A 23,086-nucleotide genomic window follows, 5' to 3' on the forward strand; every position below is an offset into this window, starting at 1 on the left:
GATGATCAGTTTATTTCCCATCTTTTATTAGTCAAAGACATGTAGCTGTTAAGGAAGGCTCTTGACTCCCAGTAGGGGAGACTTTTTCCACCCTGAGTCTTCCAAAAATCTAACCCATAGTCAAGGAATTGGGCCCCTTCATTGATCTGTGTGTGTCCTTATTGCTAAGCTTTTTTGAAATAGTTTAAAGGTTGGGGAGTGACTGCCCAGGTTTTACTTCCTGTCCTGTGTCTCCCACCACACTCACTTTAGCCCCAACTTTGCCTTTCTGTGCCATCTTTGGCAAGTCTCTGAACGTTCCTGATAGAATGAATGACTTGGCCTCCTTCTTTCCCCTCCAAAATGACATGGATTAACTCACCAGTTTGTGGAGTTTAAATCATCTTCTTTAGCCATTGACCTTTCTCTAAAGGGTTTCCTATGCAAAATTTTAGTGTGTAAACAGTCTAAATTACAGCTGTTGTGGGAAAAGGGGAAAGAGCCACTTCAGACCTCCCACACCCCCAATAGGGTCCACCCTCCTCAAGGGGCTCTTGGAAGCTCCTAGAAACCACTGTCCTAAGCTAAGTTATTTTCAGTGGGGAGAGCACCTTTTCTCCTTCGGTGGAGGAATCTGGATCAAAATCTTGGGACAGTTTGGTTAGGTGGCATGCGTATATTGTAAAAGCATGTTCCGAATGCCCATTGCTTTTATTTGTTTTTAATTGGAATATTTAATCATTTTGTTTCAAATTTCACGTAATAAGAAAGGAGAGTGGGGATTTTAACACTTATGTAAAGGGAGCATTGGTTTCTGAAAGGTCACAACCCATTGATCTAGATTCATGTTTTTAAAAATGTGAGTCCCAACTCATTTGTAGGTCACAGAATCAGTTTCCTAGGTCATGACCAGCATTCCTTCTTAACAGAATAACATAGAATATACCAGAATCAGTCCCACAGAGTAAGACTAAAGATGGCTCTGTAACTTGTGATTTTCCTAATGCCAGTCTGCATGGGTGGCCTAGTGTAACATGACATATGGTTCTTATTGTGAGTTATGAGCCGTAGAGGCCACGAGCTGGTCTAGATGGATGTGTTCCTGTGGTTCTTTCAGGCTCCAGCTTTGCCTCACATGTGTATTGGGGAACCTTCTACCCTCTGGGTTCTGCACTGAGCTGGTGAGCACTGCATGGAGAGGAGGGCTCAGGAAGGCATGACTGCTAGGCCGGGTGAGCCTCCGCTTGAGAGAGTTTAGTGCCCAGCGCATGGGCAGCAGTAACATTCCTCCTACTGGGGCCTGCAGAGGTGAAGAGGTTAGCATGGGGCTGACTTTGCCAGGGAGCTAACCATGATATGTCTTGTACAAGATGATATGTGTGTGCGAGAGGGTCTAGAGGCTTCCCCTTGATCACTCCCAATAGTGGAGAGGCTTGTCACCTTCAGGCCACTCTGGTTCATGCAGGCCATCTGCCCGAGCTGTGCCTCCCAATCTCATGCCCTGGGTTGCCTTGGTTTCTGTGATTGCCAAGGTGCCATGGCCACTGGGTTATGATCCTCAGGAGCAGAGGATCACCCCCCAAGCCAGGAGGAATCTTTGGTGTCTCCCTGCAGACTGACTGCCCTATAGGATGGGGATCTGTCTTTCCTTGACCTGGTCTGCACAGAGTGACCAGCCTGGTAGGAAAAAATTGCCACCTGTTCACACAATTCCCCAACCCAAGGTGATCAGTCTGGATACAGAGACCCTCACATTATGGCATTAGGCTCCTTTACATCCTTGTGGCTTTCCTGACTTTTCTTCCTCCCCTGACCTTAGCAGGAATGGGGTAGAGAGCCAAGAGCAGAGACAGACCTTCTTGGGTATCCCAAGGCCCTTCATCCCCAGATACCAGTGGGCCCTGGGTCCCTCCATCCTTTTAGGGAGGGTAGAGGAGCCTTGTATTCTAAGTTACCCTGTGAACCAGACACTAGTATGGACACTAGTAGGTAAGACACAGAGGTGTTAAGTAGCCATCCCAACAACTCCTCACTGTTTCTGTTTACAATTTTATCCCTAGCGCTCAGCAGAATGCCTGACCCATAATAACAGTAACAGTTGCCAACAATTATGTAGCACATAGAATGCAGGAGATTCTTTTGTTAATTTACTCAGTCCTCACAATAACCCCACAAGGAAGCAGGTGTTATGATTATCCCCAATTTCCTACATTAGGAAGCTGAGGTCCATAGGGGTTAAGTGATTTGCACAAGGCCGCACAGCTAGTAAGTCAGGATGCCACGTTCCAAACTCTGGCAGTGTGGCTCAGAGTCCTTGTACTTCATCATTAGGCTAGGTTGTCTCTCTGCACAGTAGCATCTTGATGCAAATTAGTTGGATAGGTTACTTTTCATTCGTAACTACACAAATGCATGGAGTTTAATTTTTGCCTCTCTGTGGGTACCCAGAAAAGGTCGGGCAAGCTAATGTGTCTTTTGTCAATGTGTTAGGACCTGTCATGGAGCTTCTGTTTGAGCCACCCACCCAGAAAGAAAGGGCATTAGAACTAGGGGGCCTTTCTTTTCTGAAGAGAAAGACATGCTCATGGGCACATGAGAGGCTGAGCTTCTGAGTGCCCTCTCTGGTCATCCGTGAACCTCAAGGCGTAAGAAAGAGGTCGAACTTGAGGGCCACACAGTCTCTGAATAGAGTTCTTATCCTCGGATCTAAGCCCAGGAGACTTGGCTTGCTCGCTCACCATCCTTTCTGGGACATAGAATTGAGTTTTGGCATGCACTTTGAAAATCCCTTGGTCGGGGAAACACTCATGATTATGAAATTCCCGGAAGAACTTTTTCAGACCCTGTGTGTAATCCTGAGGCCCAGTGAAGTGCCTTGTGTAGCCTTGTGTGTGAGGTATGAGTGGATGCTATCCAAAGCCATGGCTCACAGAGAGAGATAAACATGGGACCCCTATTCCCTGTGGCCGGGACATGTTGAGTTTCTTTGTCCAAGTCCTTTGCTTATTTTGTCTGGCAGGAATGCTGGGCTCACTTCTTTCCTTTGCCTCATATGCCCATACAGCACAACTGGTTTGGTAAATTAAGAGTTTGCCAGATGGAAAAGACTAATTTTTCCCACTATCAAAATCATAGGCATGACTGGGTTTTTTGCACACATTCCGCCGGACACATGCTGCATTCATAATACAGAGCATTGAGACATCATAAAGGTTTTCACATCTTTCATGTGATAAATATTTTTACCGTCATGCTCGAGAAATGGATTTTGTTTGAAAATGGCCTATTTTCTTTGATGGCTCTTTTGACGTAGATTCAAAGCCTTTCTGGGTCCTGCAGGGGTTTGGGTTTGGGAGGGCCTATGTGTTAACTTTCTCGAAGGACAAACCCACTTCTCTTCACTGAAATTCAGGCACAGCTGCCAGGGCTAGGAGATTCATGGCTGAGGACAATAATGAAAAGATGTCGAGCAAGCCAATAGCTGCTGGAAGTGATGACGCAACCAGCCCTGGGACCTCCCTCGCCTGGGCACCCAGGAACCTGTGAACAGACTGAACCCAGAAACACCCTGGCTCCCGAGATCCCGCTCTGCTATAAATTGCACTGAAGGACTCAGATGGGGGCTGTTTAACCAGAGTGGAGCCCCATAATATTTCTTCTTGAAAGTTTGTTTTTACAAGTGTTCTCTTGTCTTTGAAATGACACATTTTTAATGGTCTTGCTATATGTGGTGAGCAGCCACTTGGGACTAGAAGAATCTGTTTTCAGAAAAGCCTTTGTCGGCTGCTGTGACCTTCTGTGACTGTGTGTGAGTCTGTGTGTGTGTGTGTGTGTGTGTGTGTGTGTGTGCCCATGTGCAAGGATACAGCTGGTGAAAACTGAGCAAACCAGGAATTCTCCCTCCTCTGGGAGCCTGGTTTAATGGTCCCTGGATCTCATGATTAATGTCCTCTCCCTCCACACCTGCAGAGCACCTCTGAGCTTTCTGCTGGCCTGACATATGGGTTGCAGGTGTTTCTGTAGCTCTAGATCCAGACACCAGCATTGGTGAGGAGTCTCTGTAGAAGGATTCGCTGGTTTGCACAAGGCTCAGGCTCTAGGGTTTGGATGCCTCCGAGGTACTGGAAACACTTATTGGTCAAGCAGGTTGCCTTTTCCCAGAGCCATGTAGCAGAATCCTCATGGGTGACAGAGGGAGCACTAAACAAGGAATGAGGGCATTCGGGGGCTTTCTCCTTTTCCAGTCTAAGAATCAGCTGCTACCTATCTGTGTGACCTCGGCCAAGTCATTTAACCTCGCTGGACTTTATTTATAAACTACAAGAGTTGAACTAGAGGTATAAAGGTTCCCTTGACCATTCTGCTTCTAAGTGGAAGCAACCAGTCCCTGTGTGAGCCAGAATGTGTGATCTGAAGCACCCTAGAATCACTGCATTTGAAGGGCCTGAGCTCATCTTGTCCCATCCCCTTGCATTTACCCAGGAGGTAACAGGTAAAGAGAAGGGGGACTTGCCTACGTATGGAGAGTACGAGCCGCAGAGCCAGACTAGAAGGAGGCCTGGGACTCCAATCACCTCTATAGCCTGGTTCCCAGAGCAAGCTCCCAAGCAGCAGCCTCGGGATCCCCTGGGAACCTGTTAGAAATGTATATTCGTATTCTCAAGTTCTACCCCAGACCTGCTGAGTTAGGGACTCCCGGGGTGGGGCCCAGTGATCACCTCACCTGTGATTTCACCAGCCCTCTGGGTAAGCCTGCTGCTCACTGACATTGGGAGCCACTGCGTTCCAGCACAGGGCTGCTCCCCTACCACCAGAAGATGCTTCTGTGGAGAGGCTGAGACGGGAGAGGAGGGGAGGGTAGAGTGATATTAGAGGAGAGGTACACACACCCTTCCCAGCTTCCTTCCTGCTGCAGGCTTCCCAAAGCCAGGACTTCTCTGCAACCCGTCCCAGCACCTAGGAGGTGCGGCCACTGCAGGCATCTGGTGATGGGCTGGTGGGTCGGGCTGCAGACTGTCCTAGGGCGAAGGGTCACGTTTCATCCCAGCTGAGCCCAGCTTTTCCCATCGCTACATCTGTGCCGGGAGAAGCATGCCACTTGAACATCATCAGGGTCGGCCAGCTAGTTCATTCCAAGAAATTGATGTGTGGAAACACTGTGTTTTATGTGTGAACAGTGAGGTGTATATTTAGAAGTCCGGGTGCTCAGCTCCAGGCTGTCAGCTCTGAGGGAAAAAAAAATGATGGCATGTGCTTCAGAGTTCATTATATCTCCTAGGCAGGATTCTAGGTTTAAAGGGTTGTTTTAAAGTAGCACATAATGGCACCTATAAATCCTGGTTCCTAAGATACACACATTTGTCACTCCTTAAAGTGAGTTTTTCACATGTTCTTTATATGGTTGGCTTAGAGCATAAAGACTCGGACCTTTAATGGAAGCTTTCATTCTGCATAATTTCTAATCACGTCCTCTTGCATTTCCCGGAGTGTGTTTGCAGCACACGCTGGGCTCCGGCTGCCGCTGCCTGCCTGGCCCCTCAGTGGTGAGCTCGGCCACACCTGGGCCCAGACTCCACCCTGTGCAGGCTCGGCTCCGGCTCCAGCCCCGGTTCTGGAGAACGCATGGGGTCTGGCTGGCTATGAGAGGTCGGCATATAGTGTCTGGAATGGTCTCCCAGAGTCCGATGAATTCCCATCCCTCACCTGCCATGCCAGCCCAGACAGAAATAATGATGCTTCTTCCTAGGCCCCTGGCTCATTCTCTAGTTCTTTGCTAGGATTTGCCACCTTCCTGAATCCTAGCCCGCCTGTGGGGGCTGCTTTCTCCTAACCATTGCCAGTTCCTGGCCCCTGCAGGGCATGGGGCATGATTTCTGTCTCTCCCTGGCCTTGCTCAGCATCCCATTTGCAGGGACTTAAACATTCCAAATCATAATTGTGTTTTGTCCTTCCCAGTGGGGCTGAGTGAGGCCTCACTGAGCCCTGGCCAGGTGGGCTAGGGTTGTGTCCCATGAGGCAGATACCAGAGACTCAGAGGAGCTAGAGAGGTGTATGAAAGCCAGCTTCCTGGAGGCAGAGGCTCTTGACCAGCAGACAGACCCCAGCCGACGCTTGACTGAGCTTACTAGGTGCTAGGCACCGTTCTGAGTGCTTGATGCAGATTTACTCCTACTTTCCTTACTACAACCCTGTGAAGTAGGTATTGTTATCCTCATTTACAAGTGAGAAAACCAAGGCTCAGAGCGGTTAAGTGTCCTCCATCTAGTAGATGAAGCAGCCAGGATCCACGGTCTGTGCTATGACCACTCCAAGGTTTGGCAAACTGCAGCCCACAGGCCACATGTGACCTGCTGCCTGTGATTATGAACAGTTTTCTTGGAGCACAGCCACACCCCCTCATTTACATAGCACCTGCTTTCTCCCTAACACAGCAGAGCAGAGTGGTTGTGACTGAGGCCACGTGGCCCATAAGCCCGAAATAGTGACTCCTGGTCCTTTAAAGAAAAAAGTTTGCCAACCCCTGCTTTGCATCATACTACCACTCATGGCTGCCCTGAAACTGAAGGCAGATTATTCTGTGCGTGTATCAGTGTACATTTTCTGGGGGGTGGTCATAGGTTTCATTAGATTCTCAGATGAGGACCCCCCCCCAAAAAAAACCCAAAAGAACTGCAGCTTTAGGGAGTTTTAAATGCCAGAATTTTGGGTAGCCAAATGCCAGTTCCCAGTCCAAAGCATAGCAGGAGGAAGCAAGACCAATGGTCAGGAGCCATTTGGAACCTGGGATGCCTCAATCAGAGCCAGTGGGGATTCTTCCCCATGCAGAATGGTGACTGCCACAGTACCTGCTTTGCACCGTCTGCGGCTCTCCTTTGTTGTTCATTGGCTGGTGTGTGAGGGAGGCAGTGCCAAGGTGGCTTCAAGGTCAGGGATAAGGCCCCTGCATAGCTCATGGCCATGTGCACCTGCTCCTTTGGAGAACCTGGCTGTCGGTCCTGCCCTGATAACTCCAGTCACATCCCCATGTGCAGTTTCACTGGAGTGTCAGGGATGGGCAAACACTGTGCTGGGATCTGTGCTGGCATATGGTTGAGCTCAACAAATGTTAGGTGTCATTCCTTTGCCTCTTACAACCCTAAGGGCAAGGTATTAGAATCTTCTTTTTATCGATGATGGTGAAACCCACCGTGATGGAACTCTTACTGGGGTGGGGAGAAGAACGACCACCTCCCCTCAAAAGGTGTGCGCGTGCTAGTAATCTCTGGAACCTGTGAATCTGTTACCTTACATGGCAGTGGGGAATTAAGGTTGCAGGTGGAATGGAGGTTGTTAATCAGCTGACTTCAAAATAGGGGAGTATCCCAGATGATCCAGGTGGGCCCGATGTAATCTCAGACTCCTTAGAAGTGGAAAAGGGGATCAGAAGAGAAAGTCAGATTGATTGATGCCACATGAAGAGGACACCAGCCACTGTTGTTGGCAGCGGCCTTGGAGTAAGAGGGCGGTGAGCCATGGAAGGTGGGCGGCCCCTGGAAGCTGGAGAGGATTCAAAGATGCAGGAATCCAGGGAAACAGATCCTCTCTTAGAATATTTGGAATGGAATGCAGGCCTGCCAACGCCTTGGTTTTATGTCAGAGACACCCTTGTCAGGCTCCTGGTCTCCAGAGCTGCAAGATAATACCATTGTGTTGCCTTCAGCCACTACATTTGTGCTCATTTGTTAAAGCAGCCACAGGAAACTGATCCTGAGTGCAGTGCCTTAGACCGCTCAGTCATCCTGATGACAGGAAGCTAATCCAGTTACCCGGCATCTGATGGTTGGCCAAACACTTTACTGACGGCCACCACCGCACTTAATCTCTGCCGGGAGCTGGAGGTAGATATCATAATCCCCATTAAACAGATGAGCAGGGGAGGCCCAGGTGGCTCAGTGGTTTAGAGCCACCTTCAGCCCAGGGCGTGATCCTGGAGACCTGGGATCGAGTCCCACGTCAGGTTCCCTGCATGGAGCCTGCTTCTCCTCTGCCTGTGTCTCTGCCTCTCTCTCTCTGTCTCTCATGAATAAATAAATAAAATCTTAAAAAAAAAAAAAAAAAACAGATGAGCAAGCTCAGGTTCAGACAGGCTCAGGAGCTTGACCAAGGTCACCCAGCTTGACCAAGGTCACCCAGCTGACTCCAGAGCCCCTTCAGGAAGCGGCCCTTGCAGAGCAATCCCCGCCACTGCCTGATAATGAAGCATTCTGGAGAAGCCTCACACTTTCCCCACAATCTCCTTCAGGTGTCAGAGGAAGATCTCCCAGATTTGCCTTTGCCACGATGAATAAAGTCGTCGAGCAGAAGATTTTAATGGTGTCAGACCTGAGACTGTCAGGGCTCCTTTCTTCTGATTAGCTCCAAGCTTTTTCTTGTCAGATTTCACTTCTTTCTTTTAGCAGTTCTGAGGATCCCTAGAATAGAAAGCCTAATTGTGAGGGCTGCTGGCAAAAGACCTTTAGCATGAATTCTAATGCACCTCTAGAAGCACAGAGAGGGGAAAAACCTTATGGAGAATACCTTATTTCCTTATTATTAGGGCTCTGAGCACATCAAAGGGTGTTTAAAAAATCTGAAAATATCCCCTTGGGAAGCCCCGGTAACAGCACAATGTGTTGTTTTTCCAGGATAAGGAAAGCACCACAATGATGTGCTAAAGTTCTCCTTTCTTTCAAATAAAACCCAAAACTGGGTCCATCTTACAGAAGAGAAGGGGGGCCCAAGGAGTAGCAGATTTGCCCCGTGTTGGAGGTGAGAGCGGGCTGAGGCCTCCTGGCCCTCTGGCTACCTCTTTCCGTAAGCTCTCAGCACCTTGCTGTGGCTGGGCCTGCACACTAGGCTCTTTAGTAGGAATAACAGTGACTTCTCACCAGCGGGAAGCCAGCAGGCAGGAGTTTGCTGAAAGCCTACAAGAAAAATGTACCTTCTTGAATATCCAATTAGCCTTTTCTTTTTAGCCCCCAATAAAACTTGCAACAAGGCATCTCAAGTGTAGAAGAAAATTTTTCTAAAAATCATTGAATTGCACACTTGAAATGGGTGAATTTTATGGTATATAAATTATACCCCAATAAAGCTGTTAAAAAAAATAAATGGAGTGGAAGAAAAGGAAACATCCTCTAAGAGTTCTTATCTGGGATATTCGGCAAGGCAAAGTCCATTATTTAATGCTTCGCCTTCATCCTTCCGAAAGCTGACTTCATACTGACTCTACACAGCAGCTTGAAAGGTTGTTCCCATTTTACGGGAGAAGACAGAGGCTTGAAGGGCCAGGCTGCAGGCCTTGTACAGAGAGACTGAACAGCACCCCAGGAGTGGAGAGAGAAGGATCCCCAGAACACTCCTGGAAAGTGTCTCTTCATCTCAGAACACTCCTCCACTCCTGGAGGAGGACCAGGGGACAGGACCATCTGTGCCTGTCCCCTAGATAAACCTCATACACAGGTTCTAGTGCCCGCAGCAGGCAGCTACCCGGGACAGGGGCCTGCCGGTCTGTTCCACTTTCTCCCTGCCTCCTCATTACTGGGTTCTGGATCTCAGCACCAAACACCCAAACCTTTGGCTTTGAGCATGGCCTGAGGGCAGAAACACAAATAGCAGTGGCTATAGGACTGGCTGCAGGGCACAAGCTAGGCCCCCTCCCCACACACTCTCAAAGAAGCCTTCTTGACCCTGCCGGAAAGAGGAACATATAGTAAACTGAGTAAAACCACAAGAAACAAGAAGGTTCCACCCCTTTCCTGGGAAGATATCCCTAAAGGTGACCGAAGAGAGGCTCTAGAAGCCCTAGAAGCCAAGCTGCTGCTTCCCATGGAGATGTGGCTCAGCGCAGGCAGTGGGCTGGGGGGTCCCAAGTGATGTGAGCTCAGTTCCCTGTGGCTCTGTCTCCCCTCCACAGGCTTCCACCAGTACTGCCACCCAGCCCTGCGGTGGGAGCTCTAGATCACTGGAGCCTCCAGCAGCAACTGTGTGATGTGACCCCCTCCTGCTATTTTAGGATTTATCCCCAAATCCAAGGAACAGAGATAGGTGTTGGGGAGGTCAGGGCTTAGCCTCTCCTGCTTCTCCAAAGAGCTCCCAGTGCCTGGGAGTAAAGTGCACAGCAGGAGCTGGCTACATGGCTCCTAAAGATGGGGATCGCCAGGAATGCGGTCCTGGAGGGGACAGGCAGTCAGAAGTGGAGGGGGCTGGGCAGCAGCACCATGGCTGCTTCACTCCAAAACCCATTTTCTTTCCACTCCATTGTGTGGTCTCCACACCACCAAGACCCTGGAGTGAAAGCCGCTGGGCAGGCCCGCATTTGGGCTGCTCACCCAAGCAGTGGCCCTCACGCTGGAAACATTCTCTCTGCTTCCAGCATCAGTGGCTTCAGGAGCTTCGAAACCCTTGGCAGAGTCTCCAGATGTACTCCTGGTGCTGGCGGGTGCCCCTGTGCACAACCCTCAGAGCCGTGGCTTTTGTTGCTTTAATTGCTCAAAGCCTCATAAGCGCCCCATTCTTGCCCCACTTCCCTCCTGTCTCTGTGAATTAGCATAGAGGCTGTCAGGACGTGTATCTGTAATTCTCCGCTCTCATTAGTGGGGCACTGCGGGCATATCTCTGAGACCATAATGTGGCGATTCTCGATGCCCCATGTGATCACGAGTAGAACTTTCCAGAAAACAGGTCAGGCACAATGAGAACTGGGCATTAACATGGGGAAGCAGCTGAGCCGAGTGAAAGTTCTCTGGGATTCTTATTCACAGGGGGCCTCCTAGGAAGGGTTCAGAGCAAGTGATTGTCAAAATATACTGTAACCAGCTAGGCACGGGCATGAACACTGGCTGCGGTGCGAGGCCAGGCCCTGGGACTGCTGGCCAGATCAGGTATATACCTTGTAGTTGCTGGAGTATTCCAAGAAGAGAGCCGGAGCAGCTGGGGTAGCAAGGCCAACCGGAGGGACTCCAGCGCTGTGGAAGTATCCCAGTGGTTTAACGTTCCAGCGAACCGCGCAGACTGGCTGGGAAGTCTCTCAGGGCCTGAAGTTTCCACAGTCTTCACACCAGTGTGTCTTGGCTCAGAACATAGAGGCAGGCTGGGGACATGTCTCTGGGCTACAGTCTCCTCTTCTCCCCCTACATCCCAGGCCACTGTGACGGCCTGGCCTCACCACCTGGCAGGGGCAGCACAATGGAACGGGGGTACAGCGTACAAGGGATCAGCTCAAGGGGCAGACGGTTTGCATAGACACCCAAGATTGGCCTGTAGTTTTGCTCCTCCCTGGACCACAAATAATGCATTTTGCCACTGGAGACAGTACTTTGGTGATGGTTAGTGTGTTGGGCTTTGGCATATGTGCTTACAGGCTTATAGATTATTTCCAAATGATATGGCCAGACCTGGCCTTTCAGACTTGCCGTTCTCATTATGGTTCTACACATCCCGCTGTTCCAGGTCGACTGAGGCCCCAGCAGCTCTGGTTCTTCTTCCCTGGTCTCAGCTGTGGATAGCCATCTGTTCAAGGCCGTGAGCCCCCACGCTGTGCTCTCTCCTGCTTCTGCATCTTTGATCCTGTTGGTCCTGCCCTAGCAGTGCCCTTCTTCAGAGTGAGCTTGTGAATCTCACTTACTCTTCATGTCTAACTGGAGCATCCTCTCCTCTGGGAAGCCTTCCCGGCATGTGCCTCTTCCCTCTTTGGTGACCCAGTGGCACATTATACACTCTGGAGCATCGATCACATTCTCTATATGTTGATCACATTCTCTATATAACTGGCTTTTCCACTAGACTGGATGCTGCTTGAGGGTAGGCAACAAGTCTGAGTAGCCTTGTATTTCCAATGCCCAGCAATAGGCCTGGTGCAGAATAGACTTGCTTGAATACTTGTTGATTGTCTAATAAGAAGAGTTGGCTCCCTCTGGGGCAAAGCTGACAGCGACTCCCAAAGCTGAGCAATGCAGGAGATGCAGCCATGGGGAGCCCTTTGGGATAAAGCTGACAGAGGAGCATTTCCCAGATGCTGGCCAAGAAGGGCATTCTAGGGATGAGCAGGAATGGTCTTTCCCTGAGCCAGAGGTTTTGTTTCCCCCACAAAGCAAAAGGCAGGTTCCTCTGAGAGACGTCAAAGAGGAGGAAGAAGCCAGCCTCTTTCTCAGTGTCAGAAATGTAATTTTTGCACAGACCCATCAATGTGCCTTTTCTCTTCGAAAGGTAGGGTGATTAGTGACCTCTCAGGGAAATCCTCCCCTTGATTTTGTTGATGGGGATTTCTGTAGCAAGAACCTTAGAGACTGAGCCAGGGGTAAGCTCTGGAGAAAGGCTGGCAGCCACATGTCTGCAGGAACTTTGGGACCAGACTCTCAGACTCTCTGAGGCTCTGTGGTTTGAGTCAGACACTCCCAGAAAACATTTTTGGTTAGTTTTCTGAAGACTCTGACTCTTACCACCTCATTGTCCTCTGCACCTTTGTTTTTAGGATGTTGGGCCTTCGTGCGGTCTTTCTAATTCTGAGTGCTTCCAGGTGAGAGTAGAAAGAGGAAAAGGCAAGAAACAGACACAGCCTTTCCCCCTCCTTCCTTATTTCTCTTCTCTCTTGTCCCCATGTCTTTTGGGGTGGCTCCTCTGTGCATGGTCCTGTTCTGGATGCTTGGGAGAGATTCCAGGTACTTCTCTGATATAAAAGATTTACCAAGGAGTCCTGAGAGAGAAGTCGGGGTTGTCCACCAATGACCACATTCCATGGAACTCCCTGGGAATCTTCTAAGAGCATACCAGTGATCTCAAATGGCCTTGCATAAGTGAACTGGGTAGGAAATTAGCTACATGCGAATGGAATTTGCCTTGGCCTTTACTGGTTTCACACTCCTGCTTGCTGACACAGGACTCCAGTCTCCATCCTCCCTCTGAGGATGTGAGGAGTCGGACCCTAATGGATCGGGGGCTTACTGACTCCTCTCCTGACATGCTGCTACTACTCCATTCATTCGTCTTCCTGATATTCATTAAGCATCTGCCAGAACAGGCACTCTTCTAAGCACTGGGCATTCCTCAGAGAACAGAGCAAATCCGTGACTTCATGGGGCTCCAGTTGAGTCAGGAAAGACAACAAGTAAGACAAATAGAAAAAGTACTTTAGTGGGTGTGGAGGGAACACTGAGATCGAATGTTTAGGAAAGGCTTTGCTGAGAAAATGACTCCTAAGTAAAGAGATAAAGGAAGTGAGGGGAGTTAGCCATAAGGGTGTAGAAGAAAACACAAGAGCAAAGGCCCTGGGGTGTGACATGTGCCTGGTGAGTCTGGTGAGAGGCCGCTGTGGCTGGAGTAGAGAGGACAGGGGGCAGTGGCAGGGCATGAGATCTCAGAATCTGGGTCACCAGGAGCCGTGTAGGGCCTTCTAAGTGTTAGTAGGGACTTGGTCTTACATGCTGAGGAGACAGGTAGCCATTGGAGGATACGGTGCAGAGAGGGGCATAGCATGGTAGTGTCTCCCCCGGCCTGTGGGTCTGTTCATATCCTGCTGGGGGCTGCCCACCTGCCCATGCCACATAGCTCATAGTGAGGGAAGGTGGGAGGATGCCTCTCTGCCTCTGTGTTATGCAGGTGCCAATCAGGCCCTATGTGTGGCTATCAGCGTCTGCTCTCAGTCTGCTCTCTCTCTCCTGTCTCACCCAGACAAGCACCCGGGCTAGGTGAAGAATGGGCTAGGATTATAGGATTAGTGCCATACCCAGAACCCTCTAAACTCTGGCTCTGCTGCCAGGCTGAGTTCACTGTGCCTGCTTAGTCTCTGCCAGGAGGAGCCGTCCTTGGGGAATTCGGAGCCTGCTGGATATATACTTCTTCTGTGTCCCCCCTGTTGGCCAGTTGTGTCCAAGTAGGTCTGGACACTAGGAGGGAAAGTTATACTCCAGTATAGCCTAGATTTGCTCCTGAGAGGTACCTCATCCCAGGGTGACAGATGGCTCTTGGTCTGGTACATCACCAGATGTGTCCAGATGCCCCTGGACTTTTGCCGAGGTCCCAGCCTAGGCACTTCCCTGAAGCCTCTTTGCCTGTCACCCCAACATGTCAGATGGTCCTCCTTTGCTGATGACCGTGTAGGGCTGCTTTCTTACCAGAGAGAGAAGGTAGTCATTGGGTCTAGGACCAGTTAAGAGTTGGCCAGTTGGTGCAGGCATGGAAGTCCTTCCTCTGGGGGCTAGGCGGCAGCAACGTCTTTCAGAGCAGGGGACCTCAGGGCAGGGCCACTTATCTTCCCCACCTGAACTCTAGAGGTGTTGTCGGAAGGGCACCCTGGTGGGGCTGAGGGTCTTTGTGGTTCCTTAGTAGCTAACATTTATTATGTGCCAGGCCTTGTGCTAAGCTCCTGACATGGGACATCTCATGGAATATGTACACCGGCTCTATGAAAAGGATACTATTATTATCAGTGACATTTTCTGGATGAGAAAACAGGGGCAGTGCAGGTAAGCTAGACTAAACCAGCGAATGGTAGATCTGGAGTGTAACTGCACAACCAGTCCTCTTAACCAGTCCTTTGGATGTCAAATGGAAGACAACCGGGGTTGTCTGCATACATTTTCTTAAAGGACCAGCTGGTTAAGTATTTTCAATTTTTTAGGCCACATGGGCACGCACCTGACTCTGCCCTCTAGCTCTAAAGCAGTTGTAGATAATTTGTAAGCTCATGGATGGATGGGCTGTGTTCCAATAAAGCATTATTTACAAAATAGGTAGTGGGCCAAATTTGGCCCTCAGACCATAGTTGGCCATTTATGGTATAGAGCAAAGAATGTGGGGTTTGGAGGGACCCAGACCTTTCTTCAATGCCCCTGACAAACCAGCTGACCTTGGATTGGTCATTTAACCTTTTCATTTGGTTTCCTCATGTCTAATAACTAAGCTCTACGGAGTGCTTGTCAACTAACTTATTTTAAAATGGTTTATGGAACTCCTCTCAAGATGCTCCCATGGCAAAGACCAAGACAGATGTCACCCTGCCCTCATGGAGTCCACACCTGTGAACAAGACAGAGGTAACTTTGGGTAAAGACATCAGCCAGCGTGGTGCTTGGCTCTGGGCAGGAATTCAGCAAAGGGTCTTCCTGCTCCTGCCGTGCCCCTGACTTACATCATTCAAGACCCACCTCTTTCAAGTTTGCTGTGGTTTATTCCCATGCTGAGTAAGAAGACAGGAGCATGTGGTGGAACCTAGGATTTTAATATGTTTAGAATACATTTTTATGCAACACGGGTCTAATTGTGAATCATAATTTTTTCATTAACTGATCTCATTTTACTTGGTAATATCCATTTAGGTAGGTAGGCGAGAGCAGTAAAACTCCATTTCTTTTAAATATTATATGATTCAGTTGGCTCACTGATTTCGATTTTTACTGCTCTCAACATTCCAAGTGAATGAGTCATGCATCTTTGTAGAGATAGCAAGGACCTTTAGGATCTTGTGAGCCCTGTGCTTCCCTTCACCTATGCCTCAGAGGGGAGAACAAGTGTGACCCGAGTTCTGGGATGGAACTTTGGCCTCCACATCTCTTACTTTGTCATAGAAATGCTCACCTGGTTTGCATTTTACTCCTTATTAGACCCCAATCTGTTTTGTGTATCTGAGTTTCCTTCCATATCTTTAAGGAAAATTGGAAAATTGTCATGTTTATCTGTGGAACTCATGTGTATCCCAGCTCCATTGTCATGTGGATCCACGGTGGTGTGATGGTCAGGACCACCGTCTCGGGAGACAGACCTCTCGAGGTTGACTCTCCACTACTTCGCCTCCTTCTGAGTGAGTCAGGGCAAGGTTCTTATCCTCTCTGTGCCTCATTTCACTACCTGGAAAGTGGAAATGATAATTGTCCCCACCTCACAGGGTGTGATGAGTTGATGGGGGAAAAAACCTTCACAGCAGAGCCTGACTGGTAGAAAGCACTTAGTGGGGGTTAGCTATGATGTACCTAAAGAGATAGATGTACCTCCAGTTTGGGGTATGTCCCAAGGACATGATCAGGAGAGGTGAGGTGCCTTCCACAGGTTCGCCCAGCACCTGGGAGTCCAAGCCCTGATGACACGTCTTTAGGCATCTGTCTCACTAATGCCTCTGGCATTGGCATACTTGCTCTGCTTCAGAATCAAGGGCTCGACAAATACCCACCATTTGCTTTGACGTGGATGGAACTGGAGGGTATTATGCTGAGTGAAATAAGTCAATCGGAGAAGGACAAACATTATATGGTCTCATTCATTTGGGGAATATAAAAAATACTGAAAGGGAATAAAGGGGAAAGGAGAAAAAATGAGTGAGAAATATCAGAAAGGGAGACAAAACATGAGAGACTCCTAACTCTGGGAAATGAACAAGGGGTGGTAGAAAGGGAGGTGGGCGGGGGGGGGGGGGGGGCGGGGTGATGGGGTGATGGGCACTGAGGGGGGCACTTGATGGGATGAGCACTGGGTGTTATGCTATATGTTGGCAAATTGAACACCAATTTAAAAAATTATTAAAGAAAAGAATCAAGGGCTCTCTAATTTTTAGGGAGCCACAAAAGCCTCCTTCTCTCAAAGACAGCCTTTGTACCCCTCTAGTGACAGGGGCTTCCTCCCCCAGAGCACCCCTTCCATGATAGGAGGATCCTGGGTATTAGAAGGCCTCTTCCCCTCTCCCAGATGGGTTCTTATGAGAATCCCCCAAGAGGAGGTGGTAGTAAGAGCTGTGGTCTGCAGCTCTGAGCTCCCCAACCTTGAAGACTCTGGAACCTTAGTTCCTTGCTTGGCTCTAGCCTGTAGCTTTACCTGGCATAGGTGTGTATACACCCACAGGCTTCATACAGATGGCTGAGGGGATATTGGCAGATGTCCCAAGCCTGCCTGTTCTGTCCCTAATCTGCTCTGCTTCCTCTGGTCTCTGTCTCATTCCAGGCCCCTGCACCATCTCTCACTTACATCATGTTTTGTGAGCATAGAGGATAGCGTCCAGTGGGCTTGGCATCTCTGTCCAATTTCTCTGATTTCTAACCTTGACTGCCTGTACCTCAGAATGAATTCCAAAGTCCTGATCCATCAGCCTGTGTCCTGGCAAAACCTACCTGTTACCCCCATTAAAAAAAATAATAATAATAAAAATAAAAAATAAAAAAAAAGTCAAATGACCCACCAGGCTCCCCTTGCTAAGTGCTATACTAGTTTCCTTCTATCGTGAACTTTTTCTGAGACACATGCTGGCCAAAGTGCTGTATATACATTATTTTATCTATACATTATTTTATCTAATCCTCTCAGATCCTGGGTGGAGGGTAGGGAGGTGGGTAGGTATTAGTGTGCCCGCATTACAGATGGGGGAATCTGAGAGCTTGAGTGTTTGCTAGTGGCCACGTAGCCAGTGAATGGTGAAGCAGGGGTTTATTTGAATCCATGTCTGTAGAATCCAAAGCTTCTGCTCTTATAGGTAATAACGCCCCCTTCATTTTCTTAGAAAGCTCCAGGGAAACCATGAGCTCTTGACCTGCTGTAGGGGCTGCCCCTACAAATCTACTGGGAGCCCAATGAGCAGTGCCCAGAACACATGGGTGCCTGGGAATTTCTTTTGGCTGTCCTCTATTCTGGTAGGCACAGTCTGGAAGCAGCAGGAGGCAGTCTGGCTGTGGGTCCTTGGAGCCAGGTGAATGGCACTTGGTGGGACCAGGCCACTCACAGCAGACCAGACAATGGAGAGAGAGGTGGGCTGGCAAGACTGGAAAGGGGCCCAGAACCCCAGCTAGGGTGCCTGGGTATAGGGCAGGCTCAGGACTGCCAGGGAGTGGGGGTACAATCTTGGGAGAGAGAAGCAGAAGCCCCGTTTGAGGGCTAGGGCCAGCATCTCTTGTGGGGAAAGGAGGGAGTTCTGACTTGAAGCCATGAGGCATCAGGATCACATCCATGAGCTGCTCAGTAGACCTGTAGGATGTATTTCTATATCCCTTGTGCCTAGTGGTTGTTGGAAGGGTGGATGGATGGATGGATGGATAAATGAGTTTGAAGAAGCATGGGGATTACAGTCTATCCTCTGCGCAGCCCCCCAAGTATGGGGAGAAGCTTGTTTTACCCAAGGTGTTGGTAAGGAGGGGAAAGGGGTTGTCATGACATTTGCAGGGGTGCACTCTGACCCGCTGTCTCCTTGTCCCTTCTTTCTCCAGAGGCTCCTGCCAAGCCTGAGGAGGCAGAGGCTGAGCCCTTCACAGACTCCTCTCTGTTTGCACACTGGGGCCAGGAGCTCAGCCCTGAAGGCCGGCGCATGGCCCTGAAGCAGTTCCAGTACTACGGCTACAACGCCTACCTCAGTGACCGCCTGCCCCTCGACCGGCCCCTGCCTGACCTCAGACCCAGTGGGTGAGCAGAGTCAGTGGCTGGGCCCTTGTTGACCTCCCTGTGGGGAGATGGGGTCACCACAGTGCCGGAAACAGAGTCAGGACAGGGCATTTGGACTCCTGGGTGCCTCTCCTGCTTCAGCCAGGGTCTGTGCCCTCAGCCTTCATTGGACAAGTCACTTTCTACCTCCTCTGAGAGCCTCAGTTTCTCCATCTGCTAAGCAGGGGGAAGACTTCTTCCATGATAGATGTTGAGGATTAATAACCTAATTTATTCCTTACAGGGTCTAGAGTCATCTGGTGTTTCTGTTAATAAGTCATTTTAACCCAATTAGTTGCATTTTTATGAACAATTATTTTTTTTTTCTATAAATTAGTATTTAAAGTATCTCCATCTTCTAGGGCTAACAAGTCATTACACCCGACACAGAAGTCTGTCTTGACTTCTCTCTTTGTTACAGAAGATGTTCCTTTAAGGTTCAGTTAGAATTTTTATTACTCCTAATTATTAAAAGTGTGGGCACGTACCACAGCTGAGAAAATCTCATTAACTTTTGTGAGTCCCCCCCTCCCCCAATGCCTTCTTTCCCCCTCTTTCTCCTTATTTTTAAATTTTTCTTAAAGCTACAAACTGCAGTGAGCTTATATCTGGAGTTTTCAGGGAAGCTCTTGCTGCTTGGTTTGAAGGCTGTGTTCTCTTAGGGAGAAAAGTTTAGTTCCATAGACATTTATTGAGCACCTGATATATACTGTACAATTGAGTATGGTTTTCCCTGGCCCATGGGGAACTTGGCTGAGCTCTAGGGATGAAAGAGCAGCAGAGGATCTAAAAGGGGCTAGAAGAGTATATATTCAATTAAAGGATATTTACTGGGCAGCCCGGGTGGCTCAGCGGTTTAGCACTGCCTTCAGCCCAGGGCGTAATCCTGGAGTCCCAGGATCCAGTCCCATGTCAGGCTCCCTGCCTGGAGCCTGCTTCTCCCTCTGCCTGTGTCTCTGCCTCTCTCTCTGTGTCTCATGAATAAATAAATAAAATATTTTAAAAAATAAAAAAAAAAAGGATATTTACTGAGCACTTCTTATGGGCCAGCACAGTCTAGGCACAGAGACAGAGCAGTAAACAAAACAGACATCTTTGCCCTCACAGAGCTTACATTCTAGATGGGCGGGGACACATAATATACAAAACAAAAATGTCAGATATGCAGCATGTTAGATGGCAGCAAATGCTATGAAGAAATAGAAAGTTGGAGAAGGAAATTGAGACTCTTGGAATAGGAAGAGGGATTGGATTTTTAGCGAAGGAGTTGGAAAAGACTTTACTAAAAAGGTGAAATGTGAGCAAACATCCAGAAGAGATGAGGAAGCGAGCCATTTGGATACCTGGGGGGAAAATTCAAGGTAAGGGACTAGCAGGTACAAAGGTCCTGAGGTAGAAGTGTGCTTAGCATGTTTGAAAAAGGAGGCCCGTGCAGCTGGAACAGAGTGAGCAAGAAGGCGGTAGTTGGAGATGAGGTAAAATCAGATAAAAGTTTCTAGAGGCGGCCCTCTGTATCTGCATTATTCAGAGCTCTCAGGTGCTGCCCAGGATGAGGGCTTGGTAGGCTGCTGCACAGGTGTGGCTTTTACCCTATGAGATGGGGACCCAGGGGAAGCCCTGGAGCAGACTGGCAATATGCTCTGTCATTTTCAAAGGCCCCATCTGCTGTGTTGAGAGCAGGCTGACAGGGCCGGGGGGTGGGGGGTGAGGGGACCCATTAGGAGGCTTCTGCCTATGAGGGTGAGAGGCGGTGGTGGTTTGAACCATGATAGCAGTCAGTAGAGGTGTTGGGTTGGGGTTGGCTTCTGAGAATATTCCAAAGGTGACTCTCCCTGGGAGTGTTTCAGAGACTGTGCCTGGCCAGAACCTAGAGGCTCTGGAAAAAGGGTCCTCAAGAGGCAGTGGGACCCCCAGGACTTCTGCAGGGGCCTTGGCCTGGATCTTGGCCAGCACAGGAGCTGCAGACCTCACAATCAGCTCTGACATAAAACTCAGACCTAGTTCAATGCTTGTTTATTCCAAATTAAAGGGGAAATAAGGAGTCTAAGGAAAGGATGGATCTTCTAGACTGCATCGTGACTATCACGATGACTGGTATTTACACAGAGCTTGACCTGTGGAGAACAGCCTTCCCAGTGGACCACAGCGACTGCCAGCAGCAGAGGTAGGGAAGGAACTGGCGTGTTCTCCTCATTCAGAGTTAAGGAAACTGAGGAACAGAAAGAGTAAGTGTTGTGTCTGAGGTCACACAGCTGGATAAGTAGCTGAGCGAAGACTCGACCCCTTGTCTCCCGAGGCCAAATCCCGGCCTTTGATGGTAGCTGTCTTGTTAAGAGCCAACTGACTCCTGAGCCCCTTAACCCTTCATTGAGAGGTACGCCCCGTCACTGTTTCTTGCTACTTCCCCAGGAGAGAAACAGGAAAGTGGAGGGTTGAGGGGACAGAGATCACGTGGCCTTTCTCGGAAGGACAGGCCTTCCTTCAAGCACACTTTGGAGGTAGCACGTTTTTTGGGGGGTGGGGGGCAATCCAACCTGGGCTTCCTGAGTTTGCTGAGAGTCTCCAAAGGACTCCAGAGAGGTCGAATTCTGAGCTGTAATCATGAGGGAAAGACCTTCCCTGTGCACAGAGCTACTGCTCATGGGGTTCCACGCCTCTCCTGTGGGGCAAGGTGACTTTCCATAGAAGAAGAAATGGAATCTCTGATACAAGGTAGGGCTGAGCCTTCTCAGTGAGCCCTCATCAGTGCTCTCTTGCAGTGGCTTTCAGGATGCAGTTTCTCTTTGCACGCGTGCTTGGAAAGCTCTCTCTAGCTCTACTTCAGATCCTGGGCCAGACACACGTCCAAGATGGGAGAGCTGCTGGGATCCACTCAAACCAAGAGTGTGCTTAGGTAAAGCAGTGCCTCTCTTCGTTCATTTCCCTAAAAACGTTCCTACCTTGTAACAAGGTCATTGCTTAGCTTATCCTGTTGAACTCGTTTTGGAAACATTTTTTCAACGTCTTTGCTATCATCTTATTCCAAATTACACTGGCAAACATTTATATAGCATGGGCCGTGTTTGCAGGGATGCGTTTGGCACTTTATTTCTATTAACTGTTTGACTCCTCGCAGTAACCTCGGAGCTGGTACTTGTCTGGGAAATGCACACTGTTCTTTACTCTCCTACTCACAATCCTTCAGGTGCCAGATGTGTGGGGTTTTCCATACCAACCAATTCTGTGACGCTAGCTGGGTGCCCTGCAATTCAATTCAGTTCTAGTCCTAGCTGCTGGCAGTCAGCATCGGTCCCACAGGTTGTGGGCTCAGGCCCATGACACTGCCCCCACTTCAGAGGCCAGTCCAAGGTCTCAGGTTAAGCAGCTGAGCTAAAACTCAGCTGTCCCCTGTGCTTCTCACAGACTAGCCATAAAGTGAGGTCCCCATGACCCATCCTTGAATTCAGTCATTTGCTAGCAATGGCACAGAACTCAGGGAAATACACTTAGCAGTTGATTATGAAGGATATGATACAGGACACAGATGAGCAGTGTGATGAGATATATAGGGTGAGGTCTGGGAGGATCCCAGGCACAGGAGCTTCTGTCCCCATGGACTTGGGGTACATCATCTTCCTGGTACGTGATGTGTTCGGCAACTTCTTAACCCCATGCTTTCAGGATCTGTATGGAGGCTTCATCATGTAAGCATGATGGATTATTAACTCACTTTTCAGAGGATTGAGTTGGGAGGGTAGGCTGAAAGTTCCAAACTTCCAATCATGGTTTGGTCTTTCTAGTGACCAGCCCTCATTCAGGGCCTACCAAGAATCACCTCATTACATCAAAAGATGCTCCCATCATGCAGGAAATCCCAAGGGACTTAGGAGTTCGGTGTCAGACACTCCTTCACTTGGGAAATGACAAGGGATTTAGGATTTCCATGTCAGGAACTGGGGTCTAAGACCCAAATATATATATATATTTCTTATTATTTGACAGTGTAATTATTAATTCCCATTTTACCAAAGAGAAAATTGAAGCATGGAGAGACTATAACATTTGCCAAGGTCGCTAGTGGCATGACTGGGGTTGGAACCCAGATAGTCTGGCAATAGAATTTGTGTTTGTCACTGCCACCATGCTTACTGCCTGGAAGTGTCAATCTGTGACACTCTAATGGGATGGGGGCTGCTTTAACAGTATGTAGCACTGGGCCAATCCATTCATCTGAGTCAGGAGAGTCTTCTCTAAGTGCTGGAAAAATTGTCTTGGTGAACATGAAACCCATTATCAAGGCAGAGAATGATGCCTTTGCTCCTGGTAATGTTGGGATAATATGGCAAGGTGGGTGGAGGTGGGGGGTAGCATCTGAAGAGGAAGCACTGTGCTAAAGACAGTCTCTAGAAGCATCAGGCCAGGTGGATCTTGGTGGGATCCACTTGGTTTCAATCTCAGTGCCCTGGGGGATTTCTGCTCCTGGAGGTGTCCTTGGCTTTGGACTTTGCTCTTTGTGTTCTTGGGTTTGCTCTTCCAAGTTCTAAGCCTGACGTTATGCTTGGCTTCATTCCCTGAATGGAAAGTGGGTGTTCCGAGTCCTGCCCCAACCTCTCTTCCATCGTCTCTGGCTGGTCCCTTATTTTGTCTTCTTTCTTGGTGCTGAAAGATGTCATCTGACCCACTTTTGTCATCTGGTTGAAAGGACCATACTCTACTCAGTG

The 23,086-nt window shown here is 49.1% G+C and overlaps 1 protein-coding gene across 1 annotated transcript in view; it reads left to right on the plus strand.

The window, feature by feature from the left end:
- The window catches only part of GALNT18 (polypeptide N-acetylgalactosaminyltransferase 18), a 338,899-nt gene that overhangs the window by 146,685 nt on the left and 169,128 nt on the right, over nucleotides 1–23,086 (plus strand). The window contains exon 2 of the mRNA XM_026008242.2: nucleotides 18,176–18,368. Coding sequence (XP_025864027.1) covers nucleotides 18,176–18,368 — 193 coding nt within the window. The remainder of the gene's footprint in view (nucleotides 1–18,175; nucleotides 18,369–23,086) is intronic.

This window comes from Vulpes vulpes, chromosome 11 (genome assembly GCF_048418805.1).
Source record: "Vulpes vulpes isolate BD-2025 chromosome 11, VulVul3, whole genome shotgun sequence".
In the NCBI taxonomy this organism is placed as follows: domain Eukaryota; kingdom Metazoa; phylum Chordata; class Mammalia; order Carnivora; family Canidae; genus Vulpes; species Vulpes vulpes.